General features: G+C 46.1%; 1 protein-coding gene across 3 annotated transcripts in view; it reads right to left on the bottom strand.

Annotated features, from left to right (window-relative positions):
• The window catches only part of adamts17 (ADAM metallopeptidase with thrombospondin type 1 motif, 17), a 157,053-nt gene that overhangs the window by 120,755 nt on the left and 19,869 nt on the right, over positions 1 to 16,429 (bottom strand). For all 3 annotated transcript variants that reach the window (XM_028576079.1, XM_028576088.1, XM_028576099.1), the window contains exon 3: positions 6,302 to 6,473. In XM_028576079.1, the coding sequence (XP_028431880.1) occupies positions 6,302 to 6,473 (172 nt within the window). The remainder of the gene's footprint in view (positions 1 to 6,301; positions 6,474 to 16,429) is intronic.

The following is a 16,429-nucleotide window of genomic DNA, read 5'->3' as shown; positions in this document are numbered from 1 at the left end:
GCTTAATGGACAACCCTGGCAAGAGAATCTCGATATCGGGAATAAGGTGGAGCAGAAAATACCTGTAAGCACCATGGCTGAGGGGTTTGCGTATAACACCTTAACTAATTTTATGAAGCCCTCTCCAAAGCCCATCACCTCCAAAACTGACCACAAAAAGGACCATTTAAGGTAGTCGAACGCCTTCATTGCATCAAGTGATAATACAGCTAACGGAGCATTAACGTCCACCGAAGCGTCAATCACATGTAGCAGCCGTCGGACATTATCAGAGGCTAGGCGTGACCTAATGAAGCCAGTCTGGTCACAGTGCACCAGTGATGGAATATAAAACTGCAGGCGACGGGAGAGTACCTTGGCATAGATTTTAATGTCAGCATTCACAAGACTGAGGGGCCTATCGTTACCACATTCAGTTGAGTCTTTGTGTTTCTTAAGTAGTAAGGAAATGACTGCAATATTCACATCTCTAGAAAAATTCCTATAATTATTTTTTGTGATGGTTTGTACAGCCTAGGCTACAATGAAAAAGTCACGTGTTTGTTTAACAAACAAACACAAACAATATACAGGGTAAACCCAGGATCCTCCAACTTAAATTCAAGGCTTTTTAAGACCTTTTAAATACCATTTCAAATTAAATTCAATGCCAACTTTGTACCCATTCCCCAAGTATGAGGGGAAAATGTCAAATCTGTATACATTTTAAACCCTAGAAAATAATTATGTACAAGTAGGCTACTTGAATTAAATGAAACATTTTATTTAAATTATCAGGAAGATGTTGAATTCAGGACTTGTAACTGACAAGTAATTTGTAACTCTACAACACAGTTTTTTCTACTTTTACAGCAATACATGATCTGAAGTCTTCCACCTCTGTAAATCACCAACAACAGTCGTGCATGAATACCTGCAGCAGTTTTTAACACTGAAAACACACAGCTCAGTTCAGCATTTACTTGCAGCTCTGCTACAGTAGCAGCGAACCTTTGACGTTACCTGCCGGTCACATCGTCTCTAAACAGTCCACAGCGAAGTCCTGCACAGATCAACAGATGTTAGAGTCCGGCGGCTGCTTGCTCTGTTTGTTATAGGACGCACACCGAGCAGATTAATACACTCACAGAGCCAATCTTTGCAGATGTTACCGCTCGGTGTTTGGCTAGCTAATAAGCCATTAGCCTGTTAGCTAGGGTGACCAAACATCCTCTTTTGCATGTCGACTTTTTACCTACTGTCCGGGGCGTACGGGGGGGTTGGGGGGTGTTATAAATTCATAAACATGTCTGTTTTTCATGGGACCATTAAGCGTGTACTTGTTGACTGGCGCTTAGCAAATAATACTACGGTACTTTGTTGTGTGACGTAATTCCCGAGAGGCTGCCTTGTGGGCGGCTCTGTGACACGCACATACACAGGGACCAGAGAGGACAGCGGAACAGCATTGCACACAAAAAGCCGAAGCGTTTCCTGCTAAAGATTTCCCACCATGGTCAGAAAACACAGGGGAGACACTTTGTTTCTCTCACTATGACTCGAGAGTCATAATCGCTTGCTGTCACTCTCACTTCTCCCTCGCTCTATCACCCACTCCCCACACACACACACACACACACACACACACACACACAAGCGCATAAGTATTAGGGCTGGCAACGAATATTCTAAATTCGAATATATATTCGAATAGTTTTAAAAAAACGAATTTCTCCGTGAACCATCACCTTATCGTGTTGGAGAGGTTTGTGTGTCTCTGTGAACCTGAGGGCTGTGTTGTCTGGAGCTTTGTGCTACTGGTAGGGTCTCCCAAGGCAAAGTGGTCTCAGGTGAGGGGCGAGACAAAGAATGGTTCAAAAACCCTATGGAAAAACAAGGTAGAGATGGAGTGACCCTGCCCGGAGGAAGCCCGGGGCCCCCGTCTGGAGCCAGGCCCAGACGGCGGGCTCGTCGGCGAGCGCCTGGTGGCCGGGTTTGCCACGGAGCCCGGCCGGGCACAGCCCGAACAAGCTACGTGGCTCCCATCTCTCCAGCCCATGGGCCCACCACCTGTGGGAGGAACCGCTGGGGTCGGGTGCGCTGCCAAATGGGTGGCAGTGAACCGGGCGGGTGTGGGGATACTCACAAGCCCCCGGCTGAGCGCCGCTGCGTTGGAGTTTACCCCGGTGGACGAGAGGGTCGCCTCCCTACGCCTGCGGGTTGTGGGGGGGAAAACTCTGACTGTTGTTTGTGCATATGCACCAAACAGGAGTTCGGAGTATTCGGCCTTCTTGGAGACCTTGAGTGGAGTCCTGCATGGGGCGCCAGTGGGGGACTCCATTGTTCTGCTTGGGGACTTCAACGCACACGTGGGCAATGATGGAGACACCTGGAGAGGCGTGATTGGGAGGAACGGCCTCCCTGATCTAAACCAGAGTGGTTGTTTGTTGTTGGACTTCTATGCTAGTCATGGATTGTCTATAACGAACACCATGTTCGAACATAGGGATGCTCATAAGTGTACCTGGTACCAGAGCACCCTAGGCCGAAGGTCAATGATCGATTTCATAATCGTTTCATCTGATCTGAGGCCGTGTGTTTTGGACACTCGGGTGAAGAGAGGGGCAGAGCTGTCAACCGATCACCATCTGGTGGTGAGTTGGGTCAAGGGGTGGGGGAAGACTCTGGACAGACCTGGTAAGCCCAAACGGGTAGTGCGGGTAAATTGGGAACGTCTGGAGGAGGCCCCTGTCCGACAGACTTTCAACTCACACCTCCGGCGGAGCTTTTCGTGCATCCCTGTGGAGGCTGGGGGCATTGAACCCGAGGGGACAATGTTCAAAGTTTCCATTGCTGAAGCTGCGGCGAGGAGCTGTGGTCTTAGGTGCCTCAAGGGGTGGTAACCCACGAACACCGTGGTGGACACCGGTGGTCAGGGAAGCCGTCCGACTGAAGAAGGAGTCTTTCCGGGATATGTTATCCCGGAGGACTCCGGAGGCAGTTGCAGGGTACCGAAGGGCCCGAAGGGCTGCAGCCTCTGCCGTGAAAGAGGCAAAGCAGCGGGCGTGGGAGAAGTTTGGAGAAGACATGGAGAAGGACTTTCGGTCGGCACCAAAGTGCTTCTGGAAAACTGTTCGCCACCTCAGGAGGGGAAAGCGGGGAACCATCCAAGCTGTGTACAGTAAGGATGGGACACTGTTGACCTCAACTGAGTAGGTAATAGGGCGGTGGAAGGAGCACTTTGAGGAACTCCTGAATCCGACTAATACGCCCTCTATGTTAGAGGCAGAGCTGGAAGATAACGGGGGATTGTCGTTGATTTCCCAGGCGGAAGTCACTGATGTAGTCAAACAACTCCACAGTCCTGGTTGACACGCCTCTTCAACATTGCATGGAAGTCTGGGACGGTTTCAAAGGAGTGGCAGACTGGGGTGGTGGTTCCCCTTTTTAAAAAGGGGGACCAGAGGGTGTGTGCCAATTACAGGGGTATCACACTTCTCAGCCTCCCTGGTAAAGTCTACTCCAAGGTGCTGGAAAGGAGGGTTCGGCCGATAGTCGAACCTCGGGTTGAGGAGGAACAATGCGGATTCCGTCCTGGTCGTGGAACAACGGACCAGCTCTTCACTCTCGCAAGGATCCTGGAGGGAGTCTGGGAGTATGCCCAACCGGTCTACATGTGTTTTGTGGATTTGGAGAAGGCGTATGACCTGGTCCCCCGGGAGATACTGTGGGAGGTGCTGCGGGAGTATGGGGTGAGGGGGTCTCTCTACTCAGGGCCATCCAATCTCTGTACGACCAAAGTGAGAGCTGTGTCCGGGTTCTCGGCAGTAAGACTCGTTTCAGGTGAGGGTTGGCCTCCGCCAGGGCTGCGCTTTGTCACCAATCCTGTTTGTAATATTTATGGACAGGATATCGAGGCGTAGTCAGGGTGGGGAGGGGTTGCAGTTTGGTGGGCTGGGGATCTCATCGCTGCTCTTTGCAGATGATGTGGTCCTGATGGCATCATCGGCCTGTGACCTTCAGCTCTCACTGGATCGGTTCGCAGCCGAGTGTGAAGCGGTTGGGATGAGGATCAGCACCTCTAAATCGGAGGCCATGGTTCTCAGCAGGAAACCGATGGAGTGGCTTCTCCAGGTAGGGAATGAGTCCTTACCCCAAGTGAAGGAGTTCAAGTACCTTGGGGTTTTGTTCGCGAGTGAGGGGACAGTGGAGCGGGAGATTGGTCGGAGAATCGGCGCAGCGGGTGCAGTATTACATTCAATCTATTGCACCGCCAGACGAAAAGAGAGCTGAGCCAGAAGGCAAAGCTCTCGATCTACCGGTCAGTTTTCGTTCCTACCCTCACCTATGGTCATGAAGGCTGGGTCATGACGAAAAGAACGAGATCCAGGGTACAAGCTGCGAAATGGGTTTCCTCAGGAGGGTGGCTGGCGTCTCCCTTAGAGATAGGGTGAGAAGCTCAGTCATCCGTGAGGAGCTCAGAGTAGAGCCGCTGCTCCTTTGCGTCGAAAGGAGCCAGTTGAGGTGGTTCGGGCATCTGGTAAGGATGCCCCCTGGGCGCCTCCCTAGGGAGGTGTTCCAGGCACGTCCAGCTGGGAGGAGGCCTCGGGGAAGACCCAGGACTAGGTGGAGGGATTATATCTCCAACCTGGCCTGGGAACGCCTCGGGATCCCCCAGTCGGAGCTGGTTAATGTTGCTCGGGAAAGGGAAGTTTGGGGTCCCCTGCTGGAGCTGCTCCCCCCGCGACCCGACACCGGATAAGCGGACGAAGATGGATGGATGGATGAATTTGGAAGGTGAAAATTAATATAAAAAAAAAAAAAAAAAAAACCTTACTGGTAAACCCAGTAAGTTTACCAGAGAGACCTGCAGTCACTCAGAGTCCTGGCCTCCGGCTGTCGGCGAACTCATTCAGGCTCCTTTTTCCGCTTTGTCGAGCGGCGCTGAAAAAAAAAAGAGCCGTGCGCGACCTCAGCTCGGCCGGATATTGCATCATTTTGACGTCACGATGTCGCGCGCCACCTTCGATACATGCACAACCAGATGTTCAAATAGTTCGAAAATTGGGTTTTATTTTAGAGGGAATATTCAAACGTCATTTTTGAGCAATTTTGACAGCCCTAATAAGTATAAACATCAGGCCACTTATGTAGGCTACGGCGAAAGGTCTGCGTGGAGCCTGCGCACAACCATAAAACAAGACTAGTGCAGCTTCACAGTTGAACAGCAAAACAAATGTCCCACGTACCGTCCCGGTCAGGACCGGACAAGTGGGAGGCGGAGTGCACTGTGTGCAAAGCTGGCACATATGTTTCAGTGTCTTTATTATTCATCTTATTACACTGAAAAGGTATTAAGAGATATTTAGTTGAAGCTGGATTTTCTAACACTGAAGAGGTCATATTTAGAACATTATTTCATATTATTTATTTATTTTAAAAGAAAGCTATTATTTTGTTACAGGTTGTTACAGATTTTATTACATTACAGAAGTTATTTTTGCACCATTGAGGCATAATAAAGCATGTTCATTAACCTCTGAGAAGCCTGTCTGGATTTGTCTCGAGGCCGGGCCAAGTGTCCTCTTTTTTGGAAATCGAAATATGTTAACCTACTGTTAGCTTGAGCTTTGTCTGAAGGCGCCGAGCAGCCAGCCAAGGTCCGACAGACACCGACACATTCCACACATCCTCTGCTCAGTTTAACCACTAACTCCCCCGGTACAGGTCAGGGAGGCGTGTTTACTTTGTGACTCGGTCCTCCGGTGCGTCCAGCGACGGGCTCCGGTCAGTTTTTAATTAGCCTTTATTAGTAACAGTTAATTTTGTTACGGTATGAACTTAATCCTAGGAAAGGCAAACAAATATAAGACCTTTGTAACGAAATCCAAGACTTTGTATACCAAATTCAAGGCTTTATTAATAATATTGTAAATAAATAATATTTCTCCAAAGTTGACAAGTAGGCTACGTAAATTAATTCATTTCACAATTTCACCTTTCTACATCAGACCCATTTACTTTGCAAGCACAGTCCTAAACGGAAATGAGGGAGGAATAACACTTGCATTTGATGCTTTCGTTTTGCTATCAGTAGCCAATATCCTTGCTTGACATTTAAGAGGAAGGAACCCAACGCTGTGATTGGTCGAACTCTATTTTTTTTTCTTCCAGCATGCTTGTGGCTGCTACGCTGTTATAGCCATAGGTTTTAGCTGCCTACTACCATCAAGACGTCTCTTTTGTAACTGTATCAGCAAACCTGTCAGTCACTGTGACAATAATCCCATATCCTGAGCCATCCAGTCTCTGAGTCACTCACCTTGTACAGTCCCACAGTAGTTTGGCTGGTCAACATCTGGAGCAGAGCTGGTCTTGGCACAGCGTCTGTTTCGCAGCAGCCGGTGTTTTAGTCCGGAAAACGACTGGGAGAGGCCACTTTCACCCACCGGCTGAATAAATAGGCTGACCTCCCCGAGCTGGATGAGCCCAGTCTGTTCACATAAACAGAAACATGCACAATATTAAAGTGTGATCATTCCCAAAAGAATTTTAGTAGCTGGGTGTATGGTAGTATAATAGTGTTTAGAGTGTTTAAATATAATGTAACCAGCAGTCACTAGGGATGTAACAATGCATTAAAGAATCGCTTAAAAATTTATATTAATGTGTAAAGATTAAAACCGGTTGAGATAAAAAATGAAATCGCGTTGCAATTTAAAAAACGGCCTAGGAGGACTTCCGGGTATGGCAACAAAGCGAGCAGCAGCATAATCTGTGAGCTCCCAGAAAGGTCTGACATTTCCCCCATTTTAGAGCACTTTATGCAGACATTTAATCAATAATCTTATGGGGAAATACAATATAAACAAAAGCTTAGACCACAGTAAGTCAAAATAGCGAGAAAAAAAATGAAAATGGCGACGGGAGAAGCTGATGAAGCTGTCAGCACGGGTGCACAGCACGCGGGCATGGACGCCCTTCAAGCTAGGATAAGTGCCATCCATGCCGAAATGAAGGCAGGAGAGTCGAAGAGCGGAATGCACTAAGGACGTGCTTCTCCAAATTTTGCAAGAAAAATTTGATCAAGTCCCAACTATCACTCTCGGACATTGATCTAAAAATACAACGAGACCCCCACCACAAGCTCCCCCGAGATCCATGATCGCAGCCTTCCTCGCCTACAGAACTAAAGAACTGGTACTGAATACCGCATGGAGAAAGAAAGCGGTAAAATCTCAATGGGAAAATAGTTTACTTCGACCACAACTACCCTGCTGAAATTATGAAGAAAAGAAAACGCCCCGCTGAGGAAGGTGCTAAAACAAAAGGGACTCCGGTTCCAGACTCCGGCACCCGCAAAACTCTGAGTCTTCTATGAACAATATACAACAACGCAAAGGAGACGACGGAGGACCTGCTGAAGAGGGGTGTTGTGACGACCGAAACCGATGAGGAAACTTAACCGGCCGACGAGGAGATGGAAACTGTAACGTTACTAAACCCACTAATTGTGAGTTCTGATATGACTTGTATGAGGAGGTCAGTGCGCACCAGGAGGGGCTCTTCACCTGGAGACCTAGTGTATAAATTGCACATAGCCCTATAGAGGCTGCAGACCTGCCTTCACGCAGATGATGTACTAATCACCCTTTCCAAACCCGACCAAAATACTCTCCTGCTTGACAACCTTTGGGTACTACTCTGGTTATAAATTAAATATACACAAGACGCAGATTATCTCATACAACTACACGCCTGCAATACAAATTCATAATCTTTGTAGTTTTAACTGTGAAAATGACACTATGAAAAAAGGTAAATATGTAACTTTTCTGCATTAAAATGTCTAAAAACGACCATACCTATGTTATATATTTTTTTGAGTTTTGTAGTTACACCATCCCAAATGTTTCCATCAAATGGCAAACCCAGAGAAATCGGTTATTTTATTTTCAGACACATCATGTTTCATTTAGTTGCCCGTCAGTGGCATCATATAACCTTTCACCATCTAGCTAGTTACTCGTAACTTCTGTCAAAACACGGGCACCCAGATGCTACGGTCGAGAGAAATTGTAAATCATACAGTACAGGCCAAAGGTTTGGACACACCTTCTCATTCAATGAGTTTCTTTTATTTTCATGACCATTTACATTGTAGATTCTCACTGACAGCATCAAAACTATGAATGAACACGTGAAATTATGTACTTAACAAAAAAAGTGTGAAATAACTGAAAACATGGCATATTCTAGTTTCTTCAAAGTAGCCACCCTTTGCTCTGACTACTGCTTTGCACACTCTTGGCATTCTCTTGATGAGCTTCAAGAGGTAGTCACCTGAAATGGTTTTCCAACAGTCTTGAACGAGTTCCCAGAGATGCTTAGCACTTGTTGGCCCTTTTGCCTTCACTCTGCGGTCCAGCTCACCCAAAACCATCTCGATTGGGTTCAGGTCTAGTGACTGTGGAGGCCACTTCATTACTCTCCTTCTTGGTCAAATAGCCCTTACACAGCCTGGAGGTGTATTTGGGGTCATTGTCCTGTTGAAAAATAAATGATGGTCCAACTAAACGCAAACTGGATGGGATGTCGCTGCAGGATGCTGTGGTAGCCATGCTGGTTCAGTAGGCCTTCAATTTTGAATAAATCCTCAACAGTGTCACCAGCAAAGCACCCCCACACCATCACACCTCCTCCTCCATGTTTCTTGGTGGGAACCAGGCATGTAGAATCCATCCGTTCACCTTTTCTGCGTCGCACAAAGACACGGCGTTTGGAACCAAAGATCTCAAATTTGGACTCATCAGACCAAAGCACAGATTTCCACTGGTCTAATGTGCATTCCTTGTGTTTCTTGGCCCAAACAATTCTCTTCTGCTTGTTGCCCTCCTCAGTGGTTTCCTAGCAGCTATTTGACCATGAAGGCCACTCGTTTCTCTTTACTTAGCTGAATGGTTCTTGCCATAATATGAATTCTAACAGTTGTCCAATAGGGCTGTCGGCTGTGTATCTACCTGCCTTCTGCACAACACAACTGATGGTCCCAACCCCATTAATAAGGGAAAAAATGCCACTAATTAACCCTGACAATGCACACCTGTGAAGTAAAAATCATTTCAGGTGACTAACTCATGAAACTCATTGAGAGAACACCAAGGGTTTGCAGCACTATCAAAAAAGCAAAGGGTGGATACTTTGAGGAATCTAAAATATAGGTTTTTAGTTATTTCACACTTTTTTGTTAAGTACATAATTCCACATGTTTTCATTCATAGTTGTGATGCCTTCAGTGAGAATCTACAATGTAAATAGTCATGAAAATAAAGAAAACACATTGAATGAGAAGGTGTGTCCAAACTTTTGGCCTGTACTGTACATCACAGAAAAAAATACCGGTAATTGTCAGGATTGTGAGTGTCGGTTATGTTCTGTTTCCTGTTTTATTTTGAAATCTGTTTTCTCCCTTGTCCAGTTTTACTTCCTGTCTTTAGTTTCCCGCCCTTGTGATTGTCTTATGTGTTTCAACTGTTTGCCCAGCCTAGTGTCACCTGTCCCTTGTTAGTCCTCGTTACCTGGTTTATTTTGTCTCTGTTCTGTCTTTGTCTCTTGGTTCATTGTATTCTGTTGCTGTGTTTCCTGTTAGTGCGTTTGTGCATGGAGTCTACCTTTTGTCTCTGAGTTCCAGTTTTGAGATCCTGTTCTGTTGTACTTCCTGTTCTCTGCATCTGGGTCCTCCATTCCCTGCAACTTGTGACAGAATGAACAGACCTCAAATGGACCCAGCAGTGTTCGAGACTCTCGGGTGAATTCATGATTGACTTTTCTGAATGAGGACAACCCTGCCCTGGCTAGGCACATCGTGGAGGCTCGCTGGCAGGCTACTGAAAGAGAGTTTGGCTTCCCCATCTCCAGGCCTGTTTGTCCTCCAGGGCCTCAGCTTACCAGCCCTCCTGTCTCCAAGCCTGTCAGCCTTCGAGAGCTTAATGGCTCACCCACCAGCCTGCCTGTTTCTCAGCCTACTAGCTTCATAGCTACAGGTTCTCTGCTCCTGACCCAGCCTGCCTCCATGCCTGCTTCCCCAGAGCTTTTTTCTGTATGCTCTACTATTACCTGTCTAGCGGGCACCCCCAACAGCAAGCAGTCCTTTGAGGGGACCCACCTGGCTATATTCTCTGGGAATCGTGGAGGCCATAGACGGAGTAAGGGAAAACATGGCTCCCAGCGCCATTCCCTGCATCAACCGCTCGTCGGACCTGAGCTGCCCAGTGGACCTGAGCTTGAGCTGACCTGTGTTCCTGAGTCTGAGATGACCCGTGCGCCTGAGCTAACCCGTGTACCTGAGCTGACCCGTGTACCTGAGCCCGAGCTGACCAGTGTACCTGAGCCCGAGCTGACCAGTGTACCTGAGCCGACCGGTGTGCCAGAATCTCTGCTGATGTGCAGCCGCCCAGAGTTTCCGCTGTCTCCGGCGCCCCAGAGAAGAGACTTTGCCGGTCTCAGGCGTCCCAGAGACATTGTCGGTGGTCCGGCCGACTCCTGCCCCCCGTGTTTTGTCGGTGGTCCGGCCAACTCCTGATCCTGTTGCCTTGTTGACGGACCTGCCAACTCTTGTTACCTTGTTGGCAGACTCCAGCCCAGCTGACTCGTCGCCTGTCTCCAGCCCAGCTGACTCGTCGCCTGTCTCCAGCCCAGCTGACTCGTCGCCTGTTCCCAGCCCAGCTGACCCGTCGCCTGCCCGGCCCTCAGAAGGGTCTCACCTTCGCCGCCGGCCGGCTGAGGGATTTCGCCTTCGCCGCCGGCCGTCAGAAGGGTCTCGCCTTCGCCGCCGGCCTCCGGAGGGATTTTGTCGACAGCCGCCAGAGGGGTTTTGCCAGAGGGGTTTTGCCAGAGGGGTTTCGCCTTCGTCAACGGCTGCCTGAGAGTCTTCAACGTCCTACCTGGTCTCCAGAGGGTCTTCACCTTCGCCGTCCTGCTCGATCTCCTGAGGGGCTTCACCTTCACCGTCCTGCTCGGCCACCTGAGGGATTCTGCCTTCGCCGTCCTGCCCGACCGCCTGAGAGAGCCGCAACGGCCAATCCTGTAACAGTATCAAGTTTGGTTGCGCCATATCGCTGTCTGGTGTTGGATTCTTCAATAACAGAACCGGCAGCGTGGAGTGATAAGTGGAAAGTGAGTGCCACAGCGAGCGAGGAAATTGTTGATAAAACAAAAAAAGTCAGTATGGCAGTTTTTAGGATTTTATAAGTCTGACCGTAGTCAGACCAATGTCGTCAGCAAATTATGCAAGACCGTCATCCCCACCAACACAGGTAATACCACAAACTTGTTTTACCACCTTAGCCGCGCTCACACTTTGGAGCATAGCCGTATTCGCCAGTAACGTCCAACATCTGCAGCTGCAACACCGCACAAGCAGCAGACCACCATGGAGAGGTACTCTGCATCAGTGCCTTACTAAACGGTACAAAGAAATAACTGAGGCAGACATGATGAGCACTAAACTTGCAGAAAATAGTTCTTTTCAGGTTTCTTATATTTAACACTTTGCACTATTTTATTACACTTTATAACATTTCTTACTTATTTTAGCTATTTTACTATTTTAGTACAATATGAGATCGTATTCTGAACGGCCGCCATGACAGGCTTTGAATTTCCGGAGAAAACAAACCGATGTGACGCGTTCGTCCAATCAGCTGCCGGTTTTCATTTCTTGGGCAACTATACAGAGTAGTAGCAGCTCTGCACTTGTGTACTGATATCGCGAGACAACCTTTTAATATCACAAGATCTTGTCACACCTCTAGCACTTACTAAAAGTGGTGAATGATCTGCTTACAAAGGATTCGGATTCCACATCCATTGTGCTAAAGAGATCTCAGAGAGCTAGACCGACTGGAGAATCAGTTTGGCGTCTGTGGCCTGACTGTCGGCGGGTTAAAGTCTTACCTACCTGAAAGTATGCAGCGTTTTCCCCAATCTTTTATCAAAGTTTGTTTAAAGACTTATGTTGGGGTGTTAGGGTTCTGCAGACTCCACACAGAGCCTCCACAGAAAGATAAACTTCCAGCCTACATAAGTGGCCTGAAGTTAATACTTGTGCATTGGTGTGTGTGTGTCGATCTCTTTAAGAGAATAGCAGGGCCGGCATGCGTGTGTGCGTGGGGAGTGTATGGTTGAGCGAGTGATGGTGATTAGCTTCGGAGCGAGTAACGACTCTAAAGGGCATAGTGTGAGAAACAAAGTGTCTCCCCTGTGCTTTCTGACCATGGTGGGAAATCTGTAGCAGGAAAAGTTAACCCTCTCCTTGATTTCATGTTGTTTATGGAGAACGAGAACCTGGAAATGAAATGCCACCCTCCTGAGGAAAGCCATTTCGGCCACTTATAAACCCCTAATACCGCCCCTGCTGTACAGATTCTCCGACCATTGTCCCCTCACTTGCGACCTCAAGGTAATTGAACTCCTTCACTTGAGGTAAGGACTCATTCTCTACCCGGAGTAGGCACTGTATTGGTTACCTGCTGAGAACCATGGCCTCAGATTTACAAGTGGGGTTTAAGTTAATGTTTTATTGAAAGGAAAAACTTTGGCACATCACTGCCACACAACAAAGTAGTTCATTTACAGTGTGATGGACTTCCACATGTAGGTTGTTGTTTTTTGTTCAATACCAGTAAATCTTTACCCTTTACGACTCTCGTACATTTCATTTGTACAGAGTCTGGCCACTCTCCATTGACAAGTGTTAACGTCCTTGAAGGCGGGTACTCTGTTGAAGTTTACAGTTTTTTTCGATTTCTAAACAACTCACATGTGCAAAACTCTAACTACAGTCTGCATTACCAATAGTCACTAGGGCTGTAGCGATACACTAATCTCAAGATACAATACACGATATTCAGCTCACGATACGATATATATCACGATATTCAGCCAACGATACGATAAGATATAATTCGATACACTTACATCATTTTCTGAAAGATTTAAAGGGGACAGAATGATTTTGGTGACATCTTGTGAGTGTTCCATTTACTTGGATGTAATTAATTAAACTGAAAACATCAATTACACAATATATGTCTCTGACTGGAAAGAGAGTCTACAGCAGGGATCATCAACTACATTTTTTTCAGAATTTTTCTAAGCATTGTGGCGGCCGGACTTTCAAATAAATAAAATAAAATGAATTTATAACTAATACGCCTATTCTTTTTCACTTTCTTACTGAATTAATTTTATTTTTTTACATGTATTAGTGTGAGCAAACTCCTAAAAAACATGGAAACTCCCTAATGATAACTGTCTCTTTAACTAGAAAAAGATCTCAGACTAGGAAGCAGTTCACTGAGGAGTGATGGTTAAAGTCTGTGATTATGGAAAAAATATTGTAGTATGCAGCATCCTGATTGGTGGAAAAGGCTTGCAGAAAGAAAGGCTGTTGTCAGGTAAACATGTCACTGTCAAAGAGGCTGAAGCAAAAAGTTGACGTGGAAAAGCCAAAAGCCCAGCTTTAATGATGAATGACTGATAAGCAGGCTATGCACTTGTCATGTATGCCTCATTTGCAATGAAACGGTGATGTTGCAAAATAATACAACCAGAATCATCATCATCACTCGAACATAACGATCGCGTCATTCACGTGCATATTAAGTAGCTCCAGATTGTCCGCTCTAGCGGAGAGCTTGGTTTGTTCAGCCAGCAGTGAGGTTTACAAGAATTTGTCAAAATGTCAAGATTCCCGGCAACCTAAGATAAACAGTTAGAATACAAACCGACAGCTTTTGTTTTAGCTTGTTTGTAAAAATTTGCTATTTGCAGAGTAGAGCTGTGTTTGCGTAAAACAGCGCGGTGGACTGAGCAGAGAGAGCAGACTGAAATATCGCTTTCTACATGTTTATGCCTGTCTACACAGGTGAGTGCATCGATAAGTATTGACTTTCTACTCACGAAGGTTTAATTGTAGCCTATTTACAGAAAAGAGACCAGCGGGAGTTCATCTGCCCCAGCGGCCGTTGGTAACTCTGTATCGTTCCCAGTCAGGTGCTGCGTGTTTTAACCTTTAACGCACGCACACATCTCGGCTCAGCTGTGTGTGTGTTTTAACGCACACACATCTCGGCTCAGCCGTGTGCGTGGAGCTCTGTCATCGCTGTAGAGAATCCCGGCATGTGAATAGAGATGTAAATACAGGGGGCTGGGTTTTTGCTCTAAATGCTTGAAATGATAAATAACAGAACACAGTTTTTCCTCTTTACATTTTGTGAATTCATGATTATTCTGCGGGCCAGACTAAAAGCTTTGGCGGCGGGCCGCCAGTTGACGTTGGCTGCTCTACAGCGACACTAGCGGCTGACCAAATCACTCTTCCTGCAATGCGAACGGGGGTACAGTTTGAACAATTTGAGTGACTTGACACTACTCAATAGTTTATTTAAGTAAAAGATATCGATTGTATAATATACCAATTTGTATGTAAGGTAAACAAGAAGGAATGAAAATCAGAAGTTTTCTTCAATTAATTTAATGTAATTAAAATGTGGAATTACTGGGGAAAAAAACTAAAGGTACCTACGTAACAGTAAAAAAGAATAGTGTGACTAATCCTGCTTCTCTTCAGCATCATGTGGCAAGTTTTATTCATCACCATGGATGTCTGCATCATCTCTAAATACAAATGAATGTGGGGTTTCCTTTGCTTTCACCCCCATTACTTTCGCAGAATGCAGTTTTACTATTGTAAAGATAGTGTTTTTTCATTTTTTTTTTAGCTGTGTAAATAACCTCAGACATCTTACCTGGACATGTTGGTATCTTTGCTCTTTTACCTGTTTCTCTCAAACGGTACAGTGTATAATTGTTTCATTCTTATTTGGTGTTTGCATTCCAAAAAAAAGGCTTTCTGAGCTTTCTCTGTATAAATACCATATATGTTCACTAACTAGTCTAAAACGAGACACCTGCTTAGACTTTCAGCTAAAATTCCAATCAGCAGTGTTTGATAGGCACCAGACTGAAATCTATTCTGTTTTGAATGTGTGGTTACAGTTTTGACTGCAGTGTGTTAGCATTTGAACAAAGTGCTGTAAATCTACAGTGTTGTACAGTGTTGTGTGTTATAAGTGAGTGTAAGTGTGTTCAAGCAATGAAAAACAAACTAGAGTTTGGTCCACATGAACTGCTGCTGTGCAGACTGTAGTTCGAGTTTTGCACATGTGGCTTCAGTTGTGCCCACTGTCGTTTAGCAATCGAAAAAAAACTGTAAAACTATTGGATTTGCCATAACCAATCGCTGACGTTTGGTCGTGACATAGGTCATGCGCATGTGCAAGAGGGGAGACCGACAAGGCTTATATTTAGCATTAGCATCGCTAGCCTTAGCCAACTCCTTCACCACTAACAAAAAAAATCTAACTTTTCCCAAACCCCGTGGGGAGGAGGGCCACATCATCATGGCCACCAACAAAACCCAGCAAAGATTGTTCTTGCTCGGGCTTTAACTTCTGGATATTCGGCAGCGTTGCCACAACGGACTGAATGGCTTTGCTCGCATCTTTCTCCGCCGCCATTACACAACTACAACTCTAGCGCACAGCCTAAACATCATTGTTCACAGCCACTCCCTTTGTTCGCTGATTGGACCACCAAAAATTTGTCTGGAGAAAACGCAAGACTATACCACAAACCCAGACATAGTACTGAAGGGAAATGAAAATTGAGCGCAAGTACGTAGGAGGGCGGAGCCAGGCTAGTAAATCTTCACAAAGATCATATAATTTTAAGCCAATACCCACAACAATCAGCTTTTCTTCTTCATAAGTCATTTACCTAATTGAGTGGAGAAGAAAACAACTCTGTGCTTCCAGCGCATTTGATTGTTGCCCCCTCACGTCTGGTGTTCATTTTGTTAATGGAAATTGTGACAATTTGTCAATGTAGTCAGGTGCTGTCAACGAATATTCTAATTTTGAATATATCTTTGAATTGTACAATAAAAGTCACATTTGAATATGAAAATGTATTTTCGCGAGTTCTCGAGGGGCCACTGCTTCCTAAAATCAGCTTCCTGTCTAATTGAGACCAGCCGGTCGGGAAGAGCGAGCAGGTGGGTACACGTGTTGATGACGTTTCTAACATTCAGCTGCCGCTAACGGAGGCAAACAAACAACGAGGACAAAGAAGTAGACGGCACAAAGACACCAACGAAAATGTCTAACTGGAGAGACAAATAGATCCGGATGTTTTGGTCGGTAAGAGCAGACAGCAATATAGTAGGACAGATTCAGGGAACGGCAAGAGACTCCGTTGTTTATGACCAAATTACAAACAGCTGCGTGTAATCAGCGTCCTGTTTATGTTCATGTCCTGCCTTCTGCGCGCGCGCGAGTGAGAGAGTGTGTACCGTAAAACTTCAAATAATAGCCGAGTCCCAAATAGA

This window comes from Perca flavescens, chromosome 1, assembly GCF_004354835.1.
Source record: "Perca flavescens isolate YP-PL-M2 chromosome 1, PFLA_1.0, whole genome shotgun sequence".
In the NCBI taxonomy this organism is placed as follows: domain Eukaryota; kingdom Metazoa; phylum Chordata; class Actinopteri; order Perciformes; family Percidae; genus Perca; species Perca flavescens.
This window is presented reverse-complemented; position numbering and strand designations above follow the sequence as displayed.